The 16,151-nt window shown below is 39.9% G+C and overlaps 1 protein-coding gene across 5 annotated transcripts in view; it reads left to right on the plus strand.

Annotated features, from left to right (window-relative positions):
* Nucleotides 1-16,151, plus strand: part of RAPGEF4 (Rap guanine nucleotide exchange factor 4) — a 329,561-nt gene that overhangs the window by 276,688 nt on the left and 36,722 nt on the right. For all 5 annotated transcript variants that reach the window (XM_018064697.1, XM_018064706.1, XM_013968813.2 and 2 more), the window contains 3 exons: nucleotides 655-733; nucleotides 13,747-13,897; nucleotides 15,609-15,697. In XM_018064697.1, the coding sequence (XP_017920186.1) occupies nucleotides 655-733; nucleotides 13,747-13,897; nucleotides 15,609-15,697 (319 nt within the window). The remainder of the gene's footprint in view (nucleotides 1-654; nucleotides 734-13,746; nucleotides 13,898-15,608; nucleotides 15,698-16,151) is intronic.

Genomic DNA, 16,151 nt, shown 5'->3' on the forward strand with positions numbered 1-16,151 from the left:
TTTCTTTTGCCATCTCCCTGCTTACCTATCTACAAAACAGCTTCATGTATAAGACATATACCACTTTAATCTACTAGAGAGCTTTTGTTTTGCTTCAGTTATTGCTCACAGGTTTTTTCTTTTTTCTTTTTTTATTTTTGGCTGCTTTTGTTTCCCTCACCAGTTCTCTGCTCTTACCATGTCCTTTTTCCATAATTCTATCACCCTTTCACCTTTTATTGATCCTTCTAGAAATAGAAGGTAGAAAAGCAATAAAGAAAATAGACATTGACCAAACACAGATGGTGTGAAATAGACAAAGAAGTGACCATATCTTAATTCTGCATACATGGCACTGCTCATGTGTGGTTTTTTTAATTATATATGTATTTTTTTCATTTATTGTAGCTAAGGTGACCAGCGCCATTATTACAAGTCTGTCTCTTTTTAAACTTATTGTACTTTTTGTCCACTGTCCTAAGGAAATTGAGTTTTGATCTCAAGCTCTGTTCATCTTTTTATTTTCATATGCCATGCTTCTTCATGTAGTAAAACCACAATACCCCAAGCCAACATATAACCATTGGCCAAGAACAACTGAATAGATACTCTTGCTTTCCTCAACATTTCTACAAGAATGTAACTCCTTCTCTGCTTTGTTTTCCTCCCCTGCAGATTCTGTTTTAAATGACTTTGTTATGATGCACTGTGTTTTTATGCCAAATACCCAGCTTTGCCCAGCTCTGGTGGCCCAATATCCTTTTGTTGTGAAAAGTCTGTTCCCTTGACAACACCCCCCCATGTATAAGGCCATTATTTCATCCCATGCTCTCAAGGTAAGTCATGACTGAGGCAGAATTATGCTTTCTGCACTTGTCAAACTCTGAAACATCAGCAGTTTCCCTGCCTAACCACCCCCACACACACACAGACTTCTGATCTCTCCTCGGCATGGTTTTCATGTGCCGTGTTTAAGGATTTTCTCCTTATTACCTGTGTAGAGAAACATGAGCCAATTTACCTAAGGAAGCTGATGCTGATGAGAAATATACACACCTGGGAGGTAGACTACCAAAGGTGATGGCGAAGACTATTATTAGGGAGTATTATTAGGGATCACATCCTAGGCTTGGAGACAGACTTTGCGCCTGGCAGGATGGACCGTGATTTGTTTGTGTCCCTCTAAGCTGTAGTTTAATCAGACTGCGGACCTGCTGAGATATATACAAGGTATCATTGTGGGGCCACTTTTCTTTCACATTTATCCTAGTCAACCCTGTCCTCTAGATACTGATGTTTATCCCTTTATGGCTGTTTTTATTATTATCCCATTGACTTATGTCAAGGATACAAAACTTGAAATTCTAATGGTGGTTCCTCTAGGTAACTTGCTCTTGAGCTTATTTGGGGGGCAGCATTTCAGTGGTTGACCAGCTGGTGCACAGTGTCTGGCAGAGGGAACATTCAGAAGACAGAAGCTGAATAAAAGAAGTGAATATCATTAATGAGTGGAACCCTCAACTTTGGGGGAATGTGAAAGTGTATTTTCCAATTCTGCTTTATTTTTAAAGCAGCAAAAATGCAGGCCCCCAAACACTTTGGCCTTTTTGAGCAGCTAAGTATATGGAAGGAGAATAGCTTTCTTTTTTTCTAAGCAATCCAATCAATGTTGGCATGTTTTCCTTTTTCAGAATTATAATTGCCCTACCTGATTCTCATTTCCTTGTTCATAATTCTCTTTGAAGTCAACAGAAGGTGTGAGAATAGGAGATTGGAGTTGAATATGCTATTCAGAGGATGCTGCAAGAGTGAGATTTGGGTGTTTATTTGCCTGGAAACTATCCTTCCAAGTAATGACAGTTTAATGAGACTTAAATATATTATAAACTCTTTCTGGCTCATATTCAGTTTTTCTCAAGTAAAATTAACACATTCAGGATCTTTCTGTGCTCTTTTAGCTCATACATGGTAATCATTATTAGACCTTTGAGATTTTTGGAAGGAAAAATTAAAACCACCATTGAGTGTAGACTTTTTTTCTCCCCAACAGTTAGCATGTTGATAAGCTTAAGGCAAACAAAACCAAACGAAGGATGAGAGAAGATAATGGGCCAAGTTATATCATCTTGACAGCTCAGAGCCCCAAATACTAAGCTGATAGTCTTTTTGCAGATTTTTATTTCTTCCCTTGTTAGTTTGTTCTCCTTCAGAATTGATTGAGAACATTCACAGCATTGACCTCTGTGTTGAAAGTAGATCATAGAGGGAAATCTGCGCCATGCCTAGGTGTGGAGGTGGGGGGTAGCGATGTGGAGGGGGGGGCAAAGGCAGGAAAAGTGGACAGTAGGCTCAAGGGAGGCCTGTGATGTCCAGTTCTAACTTTTCTCAGAGATGGAGGGAGTCAGGATGGTTGGGTACCATCTGCACTACCTAGCGTCCTCAGACCACCCCCTTCACACCCTGCCACATGAGAACTCAGATTCTCTTAACTGTTCTGTTTTGAAACAACTCTTCACGTGCCAGACACCACTGACCCATATTATACCTCTTTATCCTTATAGGAGTTTATTGGGTTAGTGTCAGTTTTATTTAAAAGTGAGAATTCTGAGCTTCAAAAACAAACATGTCCAAGGCAAGTGGCAGAACTAGGATTTATCCAGGTGTTAGGATTCCAAGCCTGGGGTGTGGCACTGTTTTCCTTCACAACTTACTCTTTCAAAAGCTTATCCTTTAGAGTTTCAAAACATTTCTTGGAAATTTATTGCATGATACATGTTTATTTGTGCTTCAGTTGGCTAAAATAAAAGTGGGCCTAATTTGTTGAAACCAAATAAAGTGTCTGATAGAACTTTTTTTTATATAGTGATAGATATGTTCTGTATCTGTGCAGCCCAGTAGCCACTAGCCTTGAAATTGGGTTCTATGACTGAGGAACTGTATTGTTAATTTTATTTAATTTCAATTAATTTAAATGTAAATAGCCACATGTAACTAGTGGGTGCCATATAGGACAGCTTAAGTCCGGTCCTTAGATACTGGGAATAAAACAAGAATTACTGTCCTGTAATGCCTGGGAGGCCAGGAAGGCATCCTGCTGCAGGCAGGCAAATGGAAAGGGCTGTATCTTTGAAGATCATGTGTGTTAAGTGTGTTTAAACCATGTTAAGGACTCAATTTCTAGTGTGTTTGGCTCCAGAGAGATACTATATAGCTTCCTTACATAAGCTTCTTTTTCAATCATAAGTAACATAAACAAACTGTAACTGACTTAAGCAATAAGGATGGGGTAACTCAGAGAATGGAAGGAATCCTTAGAGCCCAGGCCTTAGAAAGGAACCTTGCGGGCGGCAACGAAGGAACAGCTGCTAGACTAAAGTGAAAGTGAAAGTTGCTCGGTCAAGTCCGACTCTTTGCAACCCCATGTACAGAGGAATCTGGTGGCTAAAGTCCGCGGAATTCTCCAGGCAAGAATACTGAAGTGGGTAGCTGTTCTCTCCTCTGGGGGATCTTCCCAACCCAGGGATTGAACCCAGGTCTCACACATTGCAGGCAGATGCTTTACCAGCTGAGCTACCAGGGAAGCCCAAGAATACTGGAGTGGGTAGCCTATCCCTTCTCTAGGGGATCTTCCCAACCCAGGAATCAAACGGGGTCTCCTGCCCTGCAGGCGGATTCTTTACCAGCTCAGCTTCCTGGGCCCTTGCCTCATTCCCACATCCCTGGGAGTAGCTTGGGTGACTGGTGGGTGACGTCTTGGTCAAAGGAAGGCAAAGCACTTCACTGAATAGTTTTTCAGAGGCTGCCTATAAAGAAAAATAGAGAAAGTGGAGAAATAGAAGATGAACAGTCAGGGAAAAAAAAACACTTATAAACTGTTTAGCACCATGTCCTTGTGTGACAGGGAGCTAGAATGTAAAACTGAACAAGTGGGCTAATACCCATGTTGTTATGGGATTTGGGGATAGTAAAATACTTAACTGCGTTCCATTAAAGCACTTAAATTAAGTGCGTTGATTTGGTGTGTGTGTTTAAAGTACTTATTAATATGTGTGACTTTTCATAGCAGCCCTATGAAGAAGCCAGTATTTTCACTGCTCTTTTTCCAAATCAATAAACGAGGATAATGAAAAATTATGATTTGCTCAGAGAAAGGTAATTACTAGTACAGAAAAGACTTGAGCTCTGAGCCACTGGCGTCTTTCTGTCCTTAATCCACATTGTGCGTCTCCTCCAATTTTGCTTTTAGCATAGGAGATGATGGTAGAACTCTGTTTAACATTAATATTTCAGGCCTTTTATGTGCTAATGAGAGAGACTCTATTCATTAGATATGCTTGGGACATGATTTGGCCTGATGAATACAAGTGCTTTATAATGAGTTTCTTAAATTATATTTGTTCAATTTCTGTACTTTTCATCTCTAGTTTCTTTAATCTTTTTAAAATCTGCACTTAAAATACAGTTCAATTTTCTGGTCATCTTTAAAAAGAAAATTAACCCCCCGCCCCTTATAACCTTACCAGGTATTATTATGGTTAACATTTTGATATGTAGCCTTTCAGTCTTTTTTCTATATGTTTAGATATATGCTTTGAAATATAAGGATGGGTCATACTGTAAATAATTATGTATGTTTTGTTACTAAACAAACAGCCATTTTTCTACTATTAATTTTTGCATATCATTTCTCTAAATATAGATGGCTTGGTCATCGTTAAAAATAGAACATTCTTACTGTGAAAAAATTCAATTTACAGAAAAAGAGAACAAAGTTCACCTGGTGTCTCATCGTTGAATTATGAAAAATCTTTCAGAAAGTATATACATGTATAATTTTATGTGTGTGAGATCATGTTATACATGCTTTTTAAACATATGTGTTCTTTCATCTACCAGTATATGCTGTAGATCTTTTGAAATCAATATATGCAAATAAAACTCCATCATTTTGTTCAGATAATTCCACAAATATTTACTGAACACTGAGTTTTAGCTAAAATTGCCTTACACAGAGTAAATACAATAGGTTTCCTTATTGAAAAGGCAGAGTATCCATCTCTTATTTCTTTGTGAATATGATCTGGGGGTGTTCTCTTTATAAGCTGAGTTGGATTCTCTAAGAGGAACACTAACCAAAATTTGTAAACCAAGATTTACAAAAGGGCATCAGATTCTTAACGCCATGTTTTTAGGAATATTCTTTGCATTTCTAAGGAAGATTGTCAGCTTAAATTCTGTTGGAGCCAAATTTTATCATTTTAGTCCCTTACTTGGTTTCTGAAAAAATATTTGATCTATGTGTCACTATGAGAGCAATTTACTCCTGCAAGTATGCAATTTGAGAGTTTATTTCAAATAACAAGCCTTAGTTTGATGATGCTATGAACATAGTATCCTCTTTCAAAGAAAATGACTTTGAAAGATTATCAGCTGTTCTACAAAATATTTTATGTGTGTCTTTCTCAGCCTCATATTAACCCTGGGAGATGTGTACTCTTTTTACATTAAGGAAGTGAGACTGAGCAGATAAATAATGTGCAGCAAGGTACCTACTAGAAAGGGTTGTAGATCATGACAAACTGTGCAAAACTCTCAGAGAGATGGGAATACCAGACCATCTTACCTGTCTCCTGAGAAACCTGTATGTGGGTCAAGAAGCAACAGTTAGAACCCTGTATGGGACAACTGATTGGTTCATGGTCAGAAAAGAAGTACAGCAGGGCTCTCTGCTGTCACCCTTTTGGTTTAAAGTGTATGCTGAGCACATCAGGAGAAATGCCGGGCTGGATGAGGTATAAGCCGGAATCAAGATTGGCAGGAGAAACATCAACAGCCTCAGATATGTGGATGACACCACTCTAATGACAGAAAGTGTAGAGGAACTAAAGAGCCTCTTGATGAGGGTGAAGGAGGCGAGTGAAAGAGCCAGCTTAAGACTAAAAAAAAAAACAAAAACCTAAGATCATGGCATCCGGCCCTATTACTGCATGGCAAATAGAAGGGGTAAGGTGGAAGCAGTGGTAGATTTCCTCTTCTCAGGCTCCAAAATCACTGCAAATGGTGACTGCAACCATGAAATCAGAAGACACTTGCTTCTTGGCAGGAGAGCGATGACAAATCTAGACAGTGTGTTGAAAGGCAGAGACATTACTCTGCTGACAAAGGTCCATATAGTCAAGGCTATGGTCTTCCCCGTGGTTGCATACGATTGTGAGAGCTGGACCAGAAAGAAGGCAGAACACCAAAGAATTTATGCCTTTGAACGGTGGTGCTGGAGAAGACTCCTGAAAGTCCCTTAAGACAGCAAGGAGATCAAACCAGTCAATCTTAAGGGAAATCAACCCTGAATACTCACTGGAAGGACTGATGCTGAAGTTGAAACTCCAGTATTTTGGTCATCTGATGTGAACAGATGACTTAATGGAAAAGCCCCTGATGCTGGGAAAGATCTAGGGCAGAGGGAGAAGAGGGTGTCAGAGGATGAGAGGGCTGGACGGCATCACAGATGCAATGAACATGAACTTGGGCAAACTCCAGGAGACGGTGAGGGGCAGGGAGGCCTGGCATGCTGCAGTCCATGGGGTTGCAAAGAGTAGGATACGACTGGGCGACTGAACCACAACAAAAACAAGGGTTGGGACAGTATTTGAACCTAAGCAATATGTTGCATTAGACCAAGTCCTAACTGCTCTGCTCTGAGTATAAGCCCCCGAAATGGCACCCCACTCCAGTATTCTCGCCTGGAGAATCCCATGGACGGAGGAGCCTGGTGGGCTGCAGTCCATGGGGTCGCAAAGAGTCGGACACGACTGAGCGACTTCACTTTCACTACCTAAAACTAAAAATAGCCAAGAACTAGAGACTTCTAAAAACAGAGAATTCTGAAAATCAGTGAGAAAAAAAAAAAAAATTCTGAGCAAGAAAATAAGAAGTAGGAAGAGCTTCTGTGAGCTCCAAGTTAACAGGTGCACATAGACAGAGGAGCAGCTGTGTTAATCACAGAGATCAGCCCAGGAATGCCAGGTCTTGTGAAGAATTCCAAAACCACCCATTTCAAGATTCTGAATTATTTCCAGAGGTAGAGCGGTCATAATATTGATGATCGCTAACCTTTAACTGAGCACCTGGTATGTCGGAGATATGCTCTAAGTGGTTCACCAGTATTGCCTCATCTCCTCCTCAACGGCTATCCTAGGAAGTTTACTGATGGAGAGACTGGTCTCATAGAAAAGTGGGGAAGCTGCAAGATGAACCCAGGTGGTCTAATTCCAGAACTTGAGTTCCCAAGCATATGTCACATCAAGGAAGGGACAGACTTAGTGCTCAGGATGGGGGAGGGGAGGTGCTTCAAAAGGCAAGCTGGGTAGTAAAGGGGCCCATAATACAGTGGGAAGAACAAGCGTTCTGAAGTCAGGAGACATGTGTTTAAAACCTATATCCTATAAGCTATATTATTTGCAATTATCTTTAACCTCCCTGAACCCTGCCTGTATAATAGGGGTAATTATACCTGCCCTACCCTCCTCACCAGGTTGTGAAGATCAAATAAGGCTATGTGTGTGAAAGTACATTATAAACCTTAAAGCCCCTTATAAATATTGCCCCTCTAAAAACAAGTGATTGTACGCCACGAGACGAATATAGCATAAGGTAAAGAATATAGCAAAGCTTTGTTGAGTCAGTGGGCAGATGACCCCCAAAGTTTGTTTTCAGCTTCAAGCAGAGATCTTGCATGCAAAGCAGGGTTTTAAAAAACAACAACATTGAAGAGTATCAGTTTGAATGTTGATAAGTGTTTTATAAATAGCTGCATAATTAGCATGTACTTACTGCAAAAAGTATACATAATATTTTATTCCCTGTTGTAGGCTGTAATGAATCTGCTGCCTCTACATCCTAGGAGGTTTTCACTTACTTTCCCCATGATAATTTGAATACGTGGAACCATTATTAGCTGAATTAAGAATAAGTAAATGAGCAGTAAAAAAAAAAAATACAGAAAAATTACAGGTGCCTGTGGTGAGTAAGATAATAACTAGGTAAAAATATATGAAATAATTATAGTGTTTGAACAGCAGAGCCGGCATGAGGAAAATGACTCAATGGAATATTAAACCTGCTGTTGGCTGGGTAGAAAGGCTCTGTGGCCTTCACCTCTTCTGAATCCCAGCCCAGATACCTTGTTGAAAGCAGATCCAGTTTGTCCTCATCCATGATTTTGTGATGTCAAAGGAGTTGGTCTGATTCAATGAAGATTTAGTCATTCTAAAAGCCTGTGAGCCTGTAGACTAAGTACCCAATAAGTGAAATATTCTATATAAAAAATATGCCAGAAGTTGGTATTTGTTGTAGACTTAACCTGGTGACATTGAATATAAAGTTGTTTATTCAATATCTCAACAAAATGGAATTAAAGGTAATTTAGATAGTTTTAAAGAGCTTCCCTTTAAAGAGCGTCCCTTATGGCTCAGTTGGTAAAGAATCCGCCTGCAGTGCAGGATACCTGGGTTCAATTCCTGGGTCGGGAAGATTCCTGGAGAAGAGAAAGGCTGCCCACTCTAGTATTCTGGCCTGGAGAATTCCATGAACTGTATAGTCCATGGGGTTGCAAAGAGTCAGACACAACTGAGTGACTTTCACTTGGGCTTCCCTCATAGCTCAGTTGGTAAAGAATCTGCCTCCAATGCAAGAGACCTTGATTCAATTCCTGGATTGGGAAGATCCGCTGGAGAAGGGTATAGGCTACCTAGCCCTTGTAGCTCATCTGGTAAAGAATCCACCTGCAGTGTGAGAGACCTGGGTTCAGTCCCTGGGTTGGGAAGATCCCCTGGAGAAAGGAAAGGCTACCCGTTTCAGTATTCTGGCCTGGAGAACTCCATGGACTGTATAGTCCATGGGGTCACAAAGAATCAGATACAACTGAGCAACTTTCACTTTAAAGAGCTGTGGATTGGGGTGAACGGGGGCGGGGAGAAGTATGAAGAAAATAGTATTATATGTAGTACTCCAAACAGTGTCATTGAATAGTTTAAGGTAAACATTCGAGGCTTTTTATGTTTCATGTGCCCAGTCCTTTATTAGGAAATGCAGAGATTCACAAAGAGTTTAAGACATGGTTCCTGCTCTTAAGGATTCTGTTTTTTGTATTTGTTTTCATTTTTTAATTTTTGAAGTATAGTTAATTTAAATATTGTTTTAGTTTCAAGTGTAGAGCAAAGTGATTCATATATATGAATCACTTTGCTCTACACTTGAAACTAAAACAATATTTGAATATGTATATGTATATGTGTATATATAGACAGAGGAGCCTGGTGAACTACAGTCCATGGGGTCACAAAGAGTCGGACATGACTCAGCAACCAACACACACACACACTACATATACACACACACACATATTAATCCCAAACTCCTAATTTATCTCTCCCCATTCCTCTATCCCCTTTGGTAACCATAAGATTGTTTGCTATGTCTGTGGGTCTATTTCAATTTTGTATGTAAATCCTTTGTATCTTTTTTTTAGATTCCGCATGTAAGTGATAATATTTGACTTTCTCTGTCTCATTTACTTCACTTAATATAATAATCTGTAGGTCCATCCATGTTGCTGAAGGATTCTGATTTAATGCTCTTGGATGTGAAAGTTCTTATTACCATAATGAGAAACGTCGTTAGGATCTGAATCATCAGTAATTTTAGCGTTTTTCTAAAGCAACAGGCATTGAACAAGAGAAGTGGTTAAAACTATAGCAGAGAGGGTCTATTCAGACCCGAGGGGTCCTGCCTTCCTGGTTCTCAGATCGTGAAGGCTGCAACCATTAAATCTTGGTCTTCTATATGTGCTTTGCCTTCTCTGAGGGCTTTGGGGGATAGGTTCTGTATCTCAGATAAATTTTTCCATTATCCAACAAAATGCTAAGTCACCTAATTCTGCTGCATAATATATGTTTGGATAAAGAAAGAATAACATTAGACACACAATAACATAGAGAAGTCAACAGAGTACTGGGAAGGGAGGTAAGAACCGAGTTCTCGTTCTAAGAATCCCATTGATAAGTTTCAGAACAATCACTTCACCTCACTCTACATGTTTCTTTGCCTCTAAAATGGAGGAGTTGAAGGAGACAAACATCAGAGGACTTTTACAACTCAGATTCTATGATTCTGTGAATCATCTGAAATCACCTTAGTATCCGAGTGATGCATTTGGCCACTTTGACTGTTCTGGCCTTTTCTTAATTGTGTTGAAAGTAACAATTCAGGGAATAATTCCAGAATCTCTTACAGACTTTAACCTAGCACTCTATGAGGTACGAGAATCAGATACCAGAACCATATTATCTTTCTGTGACTCTTTTCCCCATGAATTCGAGTAGCCATATTGCTTCTTACCAGAATCCAGCTGTCATGATATTATGGGTCATGACCTTATTCTTATTCTATACATGTATTTCTTGATAATAAATCATTAGATTATCATGTATTTTATATTCTTTACTAATCTACTCTTGACATAGACATTAGCTAAGTATGTATTTTCAATAGTGTCCTTCATATGTTAAAAATGTGTGTGGTATGCATTAGTAATCCTTTTAAACTGTTATTTGTGCCAGAGAAGACTCAGATTTTTATTCCACATTAGACTTTCTCCATCAAATGGTTAACACATTATGACTCCAGCTTTAACCACAAAAAGTAATGGTTTTTGCAGCCTTTCTGATGTATGTGAATTTATGAATATACTAGATTTGAAATGTTACTGTTGTTAGGGTGCATTTTTGACATCATATTGAGACAAGGGGCCTGGTGAGATGTTCTTTATTCTTTGATTACTATCTGAAGGGAATATAGTTTTCTCTCTCCACTTGTTTTTTGTAGGAGTTAAATAAAATCTAAAAGTCACATAAATGTTCTAAACACCTGGATAGGTTGTCATGGGGATAAACAGAAGCCCCAGTACCTCACCTGTAACCATCTAATCAATTACATGTAAAGTCCTATCTGTGTCCTCTGAGAATCTGGTTCAGCAGACTGTTGGTGAATAGAATAGTATGTTGTCTGTGGAGGGGCCGAATCCTTGAGCACATACCAGGATTCAGCTATAAAAATGCTATTAAATCCCATTCCATCTTAGTAAATAAATACCTGAAAGAGGAAAGGTAAGACTTTGTGAAACAAATCAATGCTTCCTTTTGTTTATTTCCAGAGGCAAACATATGTAACTTTCACAAGAAAAACAGGGAAAGCCTCTTCCTGGATCTTCCAATCCAATTGATTGGATTCAGTCAATTCTAGCTCCAGGAGGCTATGGAGTATACGTGAAGAGTGGCAGGCAGTCAGCCTGCCTTAGTATCAGGTTTCAGGATTGGACCAGCTGAGTCATCTCTAGAAAGCTAGGAATTCAACAAAAAATTAAGGAAGGGAGAGAGAGGGAAAAGAGAAGAAGAAACCTCTCCTGTTAGGATTTTTGCTTCCCAGATGCAGTTACTCCTAATAATTTCATGAACCCAAGCACTAGTGTGTCATCACTATAGCCACTGTTTGGGCCATGGGGGTGGCGATAATGGAAAGAGCCCTGTCTGGGTATGTAAGCCCTGCCATTTACTCACTGAACAACCTTGGGCAGAAGTCCTCTCTGACCCTCAGTCTCCTCCTCTGTAAATATTTACCCTTCAGGTTTGTGGAGAGCGTTACATGATCATGTAAGCACACTGATCATATTTCTTATAAACTGTAATGCTCTACACACATTTGAAGTGTTAAACATGTTAATCCTTCCAGTTGTGTTCTTCTATCTTTTACTGTAGACAAAAGACAGATTTCCCCAGCAAGAGAGAAGACAAGAAGAATCTTTGCCTGACCCACCGAGACAATGACAATTTAGGCATTCTACACTAAGTCCCTCTAGGTTAGCCACAGGCTTGCAGCTGATGTTTCTGGATCCAGTACACAAGTGTTTGTGTTGCTTCCTTGATCCAAGTCAAGGTAACCTAGAAAGTTAGAATTATATCATCTTGCTATCATTTTGATATTTCAAACATTTCAGCCTCATCCAAGTAGGAAAGAGTGTCTCTCTCTCTTACTGACTTGTAGATGAATGAATACGTGGTTTTCAATCAGCCAAGAATTACCCATTTGGTACCCACCACGTGCCTGACTATACTACAAGGTACTCTAAAAAGTCTTAAAATGTAATGGCCAGCATTACAATTCTTTGGAAAGAAAAACTGAGTTATGTGTGCCTACAAGCAAGAGATCAAAGGGTTAATCAGAAAAGAAATAATTTTCACATAAAGTGATCTTTCTTCCCTGTTTTATTGTAAGCTCAAAGAGAATTGTAGCAATACAGGTTGAGCAATTTTCTTTTTTTGTGAATCCCGTGCTCAATTTATGAAAGCCATTTTGCAACCCATTTACATGCAGTAAACCTTTGCTTTAAGATTCTGTCATTTGCCTTGATCGTTATTTATAGTCCCTTTAGAAAAGGCCCTTGACTGGTTTAGCTCCCAAGTACAGCACTGCCATGGGACAGTTTTCTACGGTGTCTTTTAAGTCATGGTTGTAAGCTAGGACATGCTCAGTCTTGCAGCCAGGTATGAGGCATGGCGATATTGTGTAATGGGGACTAAACTAGTTGGAATTCGGAGTCTTGGATTTAAAATCAGTCTTGGATTTAAAACTCACAATGTAATCTTGGTCGTTCACACTCCTTTACTGTCAGTTTGCTAACTTGTAGAAAAAGAACAATGTCTTTCATCACAAGACTATAAAGTGGGGCTTAACTGAGGTACTCTGTGTGCAAGTGCCAGGTAAAAAGAGGAAACTGTTTTATGAATGAGTTGTCTATAATATGAACTACTATAAATCACTGAAAAGGGAATGGTATGTCTAATCTAACATCTTTCTTGATCACATGTTCTGTTCTCCCTACTGTAATCCACAGAAGAATGTCAACTGAGAGCAAGGACCTTCACCAGACACACAGAGTAGACACTCTATCAAGTATCTGTTGTATTAATGGGTAAAATTTCCATGGAAGCATCAGTGTGCTAGGCATGGTTCAGAATATAAGAAGAATAATGTATTAACCTAGCCTCAAAGAGTTTATAGTTAGGATGCCTAGCCATTAATGCCTGAAAAGCCAATGTGAATTAAATTATGGTTCTAAACAAGAGAAGGATGCATAGAAAATGTGTCTGAGTCCCTCACCGGAAGACGGATATAGTAGGAAGATTTCCTCATCTTAACCCTCAGTGGGTTTATCATCTTCAGCCTCGCTTAACTTCCCGTATACTTTTTATATCAGTCACAGTTCCAGAAGGACCAGAGACCCACTTGTAAGGGTTTAACTGAAGTGCATATAATGAGGGATTATAGAGATGTGTCCAGAATTGTGGGAGCCAAAGAGAGTTGGTTAGGCCCAACAGCAGGAAGCGTTACCACCCACAGAAGAGAAGGCAGTGCAAAGGGCAGGCACGGAATATGATGAGAGCCAAAGCTAGGCGCGACGAGAATTCTTATCAACACACAAGTCCAAGTAGAGCCATGCAAGTCTAATTCTTTGGGCTACTATCAAGGCTAAGTCCGCTGGGTTTGTATGCATTTGGTCCAGAACTTTTAGGCAGGTGGGGCTTTTCTTGAGGGCCTAAGGAAGAACTTCCATCAGTCCAAAGGCCTTCCTGGAGCTGGGATCTGTCATTCTACCTTTGCTCGTAAAAGTAGTGAAGTGAAATGGCTGGATATTCTTCCTTGACTCCATGGTACTTACCATGCACAGCCTTCACAAGGTACAGAACAAGAGAAAATGGATTATGCCCTCAACAACAAGAGGCGAGTCATCCGCCTGGTTTTGCAGTGGGCTGCCATGTATGGAGACATCCTACAAGAGGATGATGTGGCCATGGCTTTCCTGGAGGTATGTGGGGATCATCCCTTCCAAGAGTGTGTCTTTGTCCTACAATACAGGGACCACCCACAGGCATGGCAGCTTCCCTAGAGAGAGTGTAAGCACAAATTCTAGACTTTGTTAACATGTTCATTCATCAGAAAGGTACTATCAGAAAAGTATAAAGAAAAGCATCATCCATTATCCTGCCAGTCTAATTCAGTAACTGGTAGTAGCATTCTGATGTATTTTCATTTAGTTGCTTTCTTTGTTATATTTTCTGTAGTTATAATCAACATAGTACCCATCATTTCACAGGATGCCTTTTCTACTTTATGTAAGGATTTTTCTATGTCAGTAGAGTCTTTCTAATAAAATTTTCTAATGGCCTTCGAGTAGCTATGCCACAGATATATTTATTTCTTCCCATATTGTTGAATATATCATTTCCATTTTTACCTTCCTAGAAGAGCAGTGTAATGAACATTTTTGTACAAACAGGTCTATTTTTGGTTCTATTCCTAGAAGTGGGATTACTGGATCACATGGTGATGTTTTTGAGTACAGTGGAGCAGATAACTTTATTAAAGAATTCTTAGGCCCATGAAGTGGTTCTAAAGGGCCATGATGTACTTTGTAAACACTGATTTAAGCTGAACTTCCTTTTCCTTCCCATGACTCCAGCCCACGTTACACCAGTGACCTGAGCATTTAATCCTTAACGATTCACTCTGTCCTCAGAAACTGAGATGAGGACCTTACTTCTGTGCAGGCAAAAGGCAACAAACAGTCTGTTTAAGAATGAATTGTCCAAAGGAAACATCCCCACTCACTCCTTTTTAGTCATATCATTTGGCAGGCAGAGAAATGAGGCTGGGAGGAAAGGTGGATGATGAGAGTCCCTCAAGACTATGGAGTGAAAGATTTTGAAGATGTAGAGGAGCAATAGCCACTTGGGTCATTGGGTTATGGCTTCTACCCATTGCTTGGAGTAAAGGACCATTTTGCAGATGAGTCAGAATGATGGTGATGCTGCTGCTGCCACAGCTCTCGGCTTCTGCTGGGGAGCCCACTGCCCCTGCACAAAGCAGGGCATGGATACTGCTGCTCAGTGGGTGGAACCATCCCAGACATCAGTGAAGAGTCCCGAGTTAGTGACATAAACTCCACAAAACTGCGGTGCAGTGCTAAAAACCATGGCTGTACTTTTACCACCAACAGTTAACCACGACTAGTAGTAAATATTAAATAAACAACAAATACTAAAATAATATTCAAAATAAATATTGAAATTCCCCTGAAAAAAAATATTGAGGTGAAAGAAGTGCTCTTAAAGACTATAAAATAACCCATTCCAGAACACTGCGTTGCTTTGCCTTCTGTATAAATATCATATAAACACTTCATTTGCTATTTAAATTTTTTAAATTTGTTTATTGTGGTAGAACACAGCAATCATAAAACTTGCTATTTTAATCATTCTTAAGTGTACAATTCAGTGGCATTAATTATACTCACAATGGAACGCATGCATCACTACCAGTTTCCAAAATTTTTTTCTTGCTTGCCATGTTGAATTTAGACATGCTATAACATTTTCTTATTTGTCCCTAGTCCATGAAACCATGGTCTGGAGATGCTAGTGAGGCAGATGACATAGGGACATGTCTTTGTTGCTCTTTGCAGAATTACGTACCTTTTGCAGTTCTTGTTAAAAGCCTGTGATCTTTGCCAATTACAGGAGTTTTATGTGTCTGTATCAGATGATGCCCGGATGCTTGCTGCCCTCAAGGAGCAACTGCCTGAGCTGGAGAAGATTGTCAAGCAAATGTAAGGAAGGGCTTGGCTTTGGGGTGAGCTTTCACCAAGTAAGTGTCTGCTGACTCTCAATCACATCATCATCCAAAAAGTCCTTTGTCCCCACAAAGGGTGAAAGCTGATTTGAGTGGTGTGGGCCTCACGCGAGGGGGTGCAGTCAGGCCAGGTGAACAAAAGGGTGGAGATTCTGCTCAGCTGCCTTCTGCACCGGACAGCTGCCCAGAGAAAGCCTGGGGAGCCAGAGATCCTCCTTGGACATCTGACTCAATAAACCTGGGTCCCTTTGGTTCAAGGCAGGGAATCCAACACCACAGTGGTCAGTGGTATTTAAGCAAAGTTTGAAGAGAATTACTTACCTGGGAAATTCACGTTATGCTGCCAAAGCTGTTAATGGTGAATACTTGTGTCCTCTAAGTGGAAACACGGGTTTGCACATGCTGTCCTTTGAGCCACTGATTAAATACTG

This window comes from Capra hircus, chromosome 2, assembly GCF_001704415.2.
Source record: "Capra hircus breed San Clemente chromosome 2, ASM170441v1, whole genome shotgun sequence".
Taxonomy (NCBI): Eukaryota; Metazoa; Chordata; class Mammalia; order Artiodactyla; family Bovidae; genus Capra; species Capra hircus.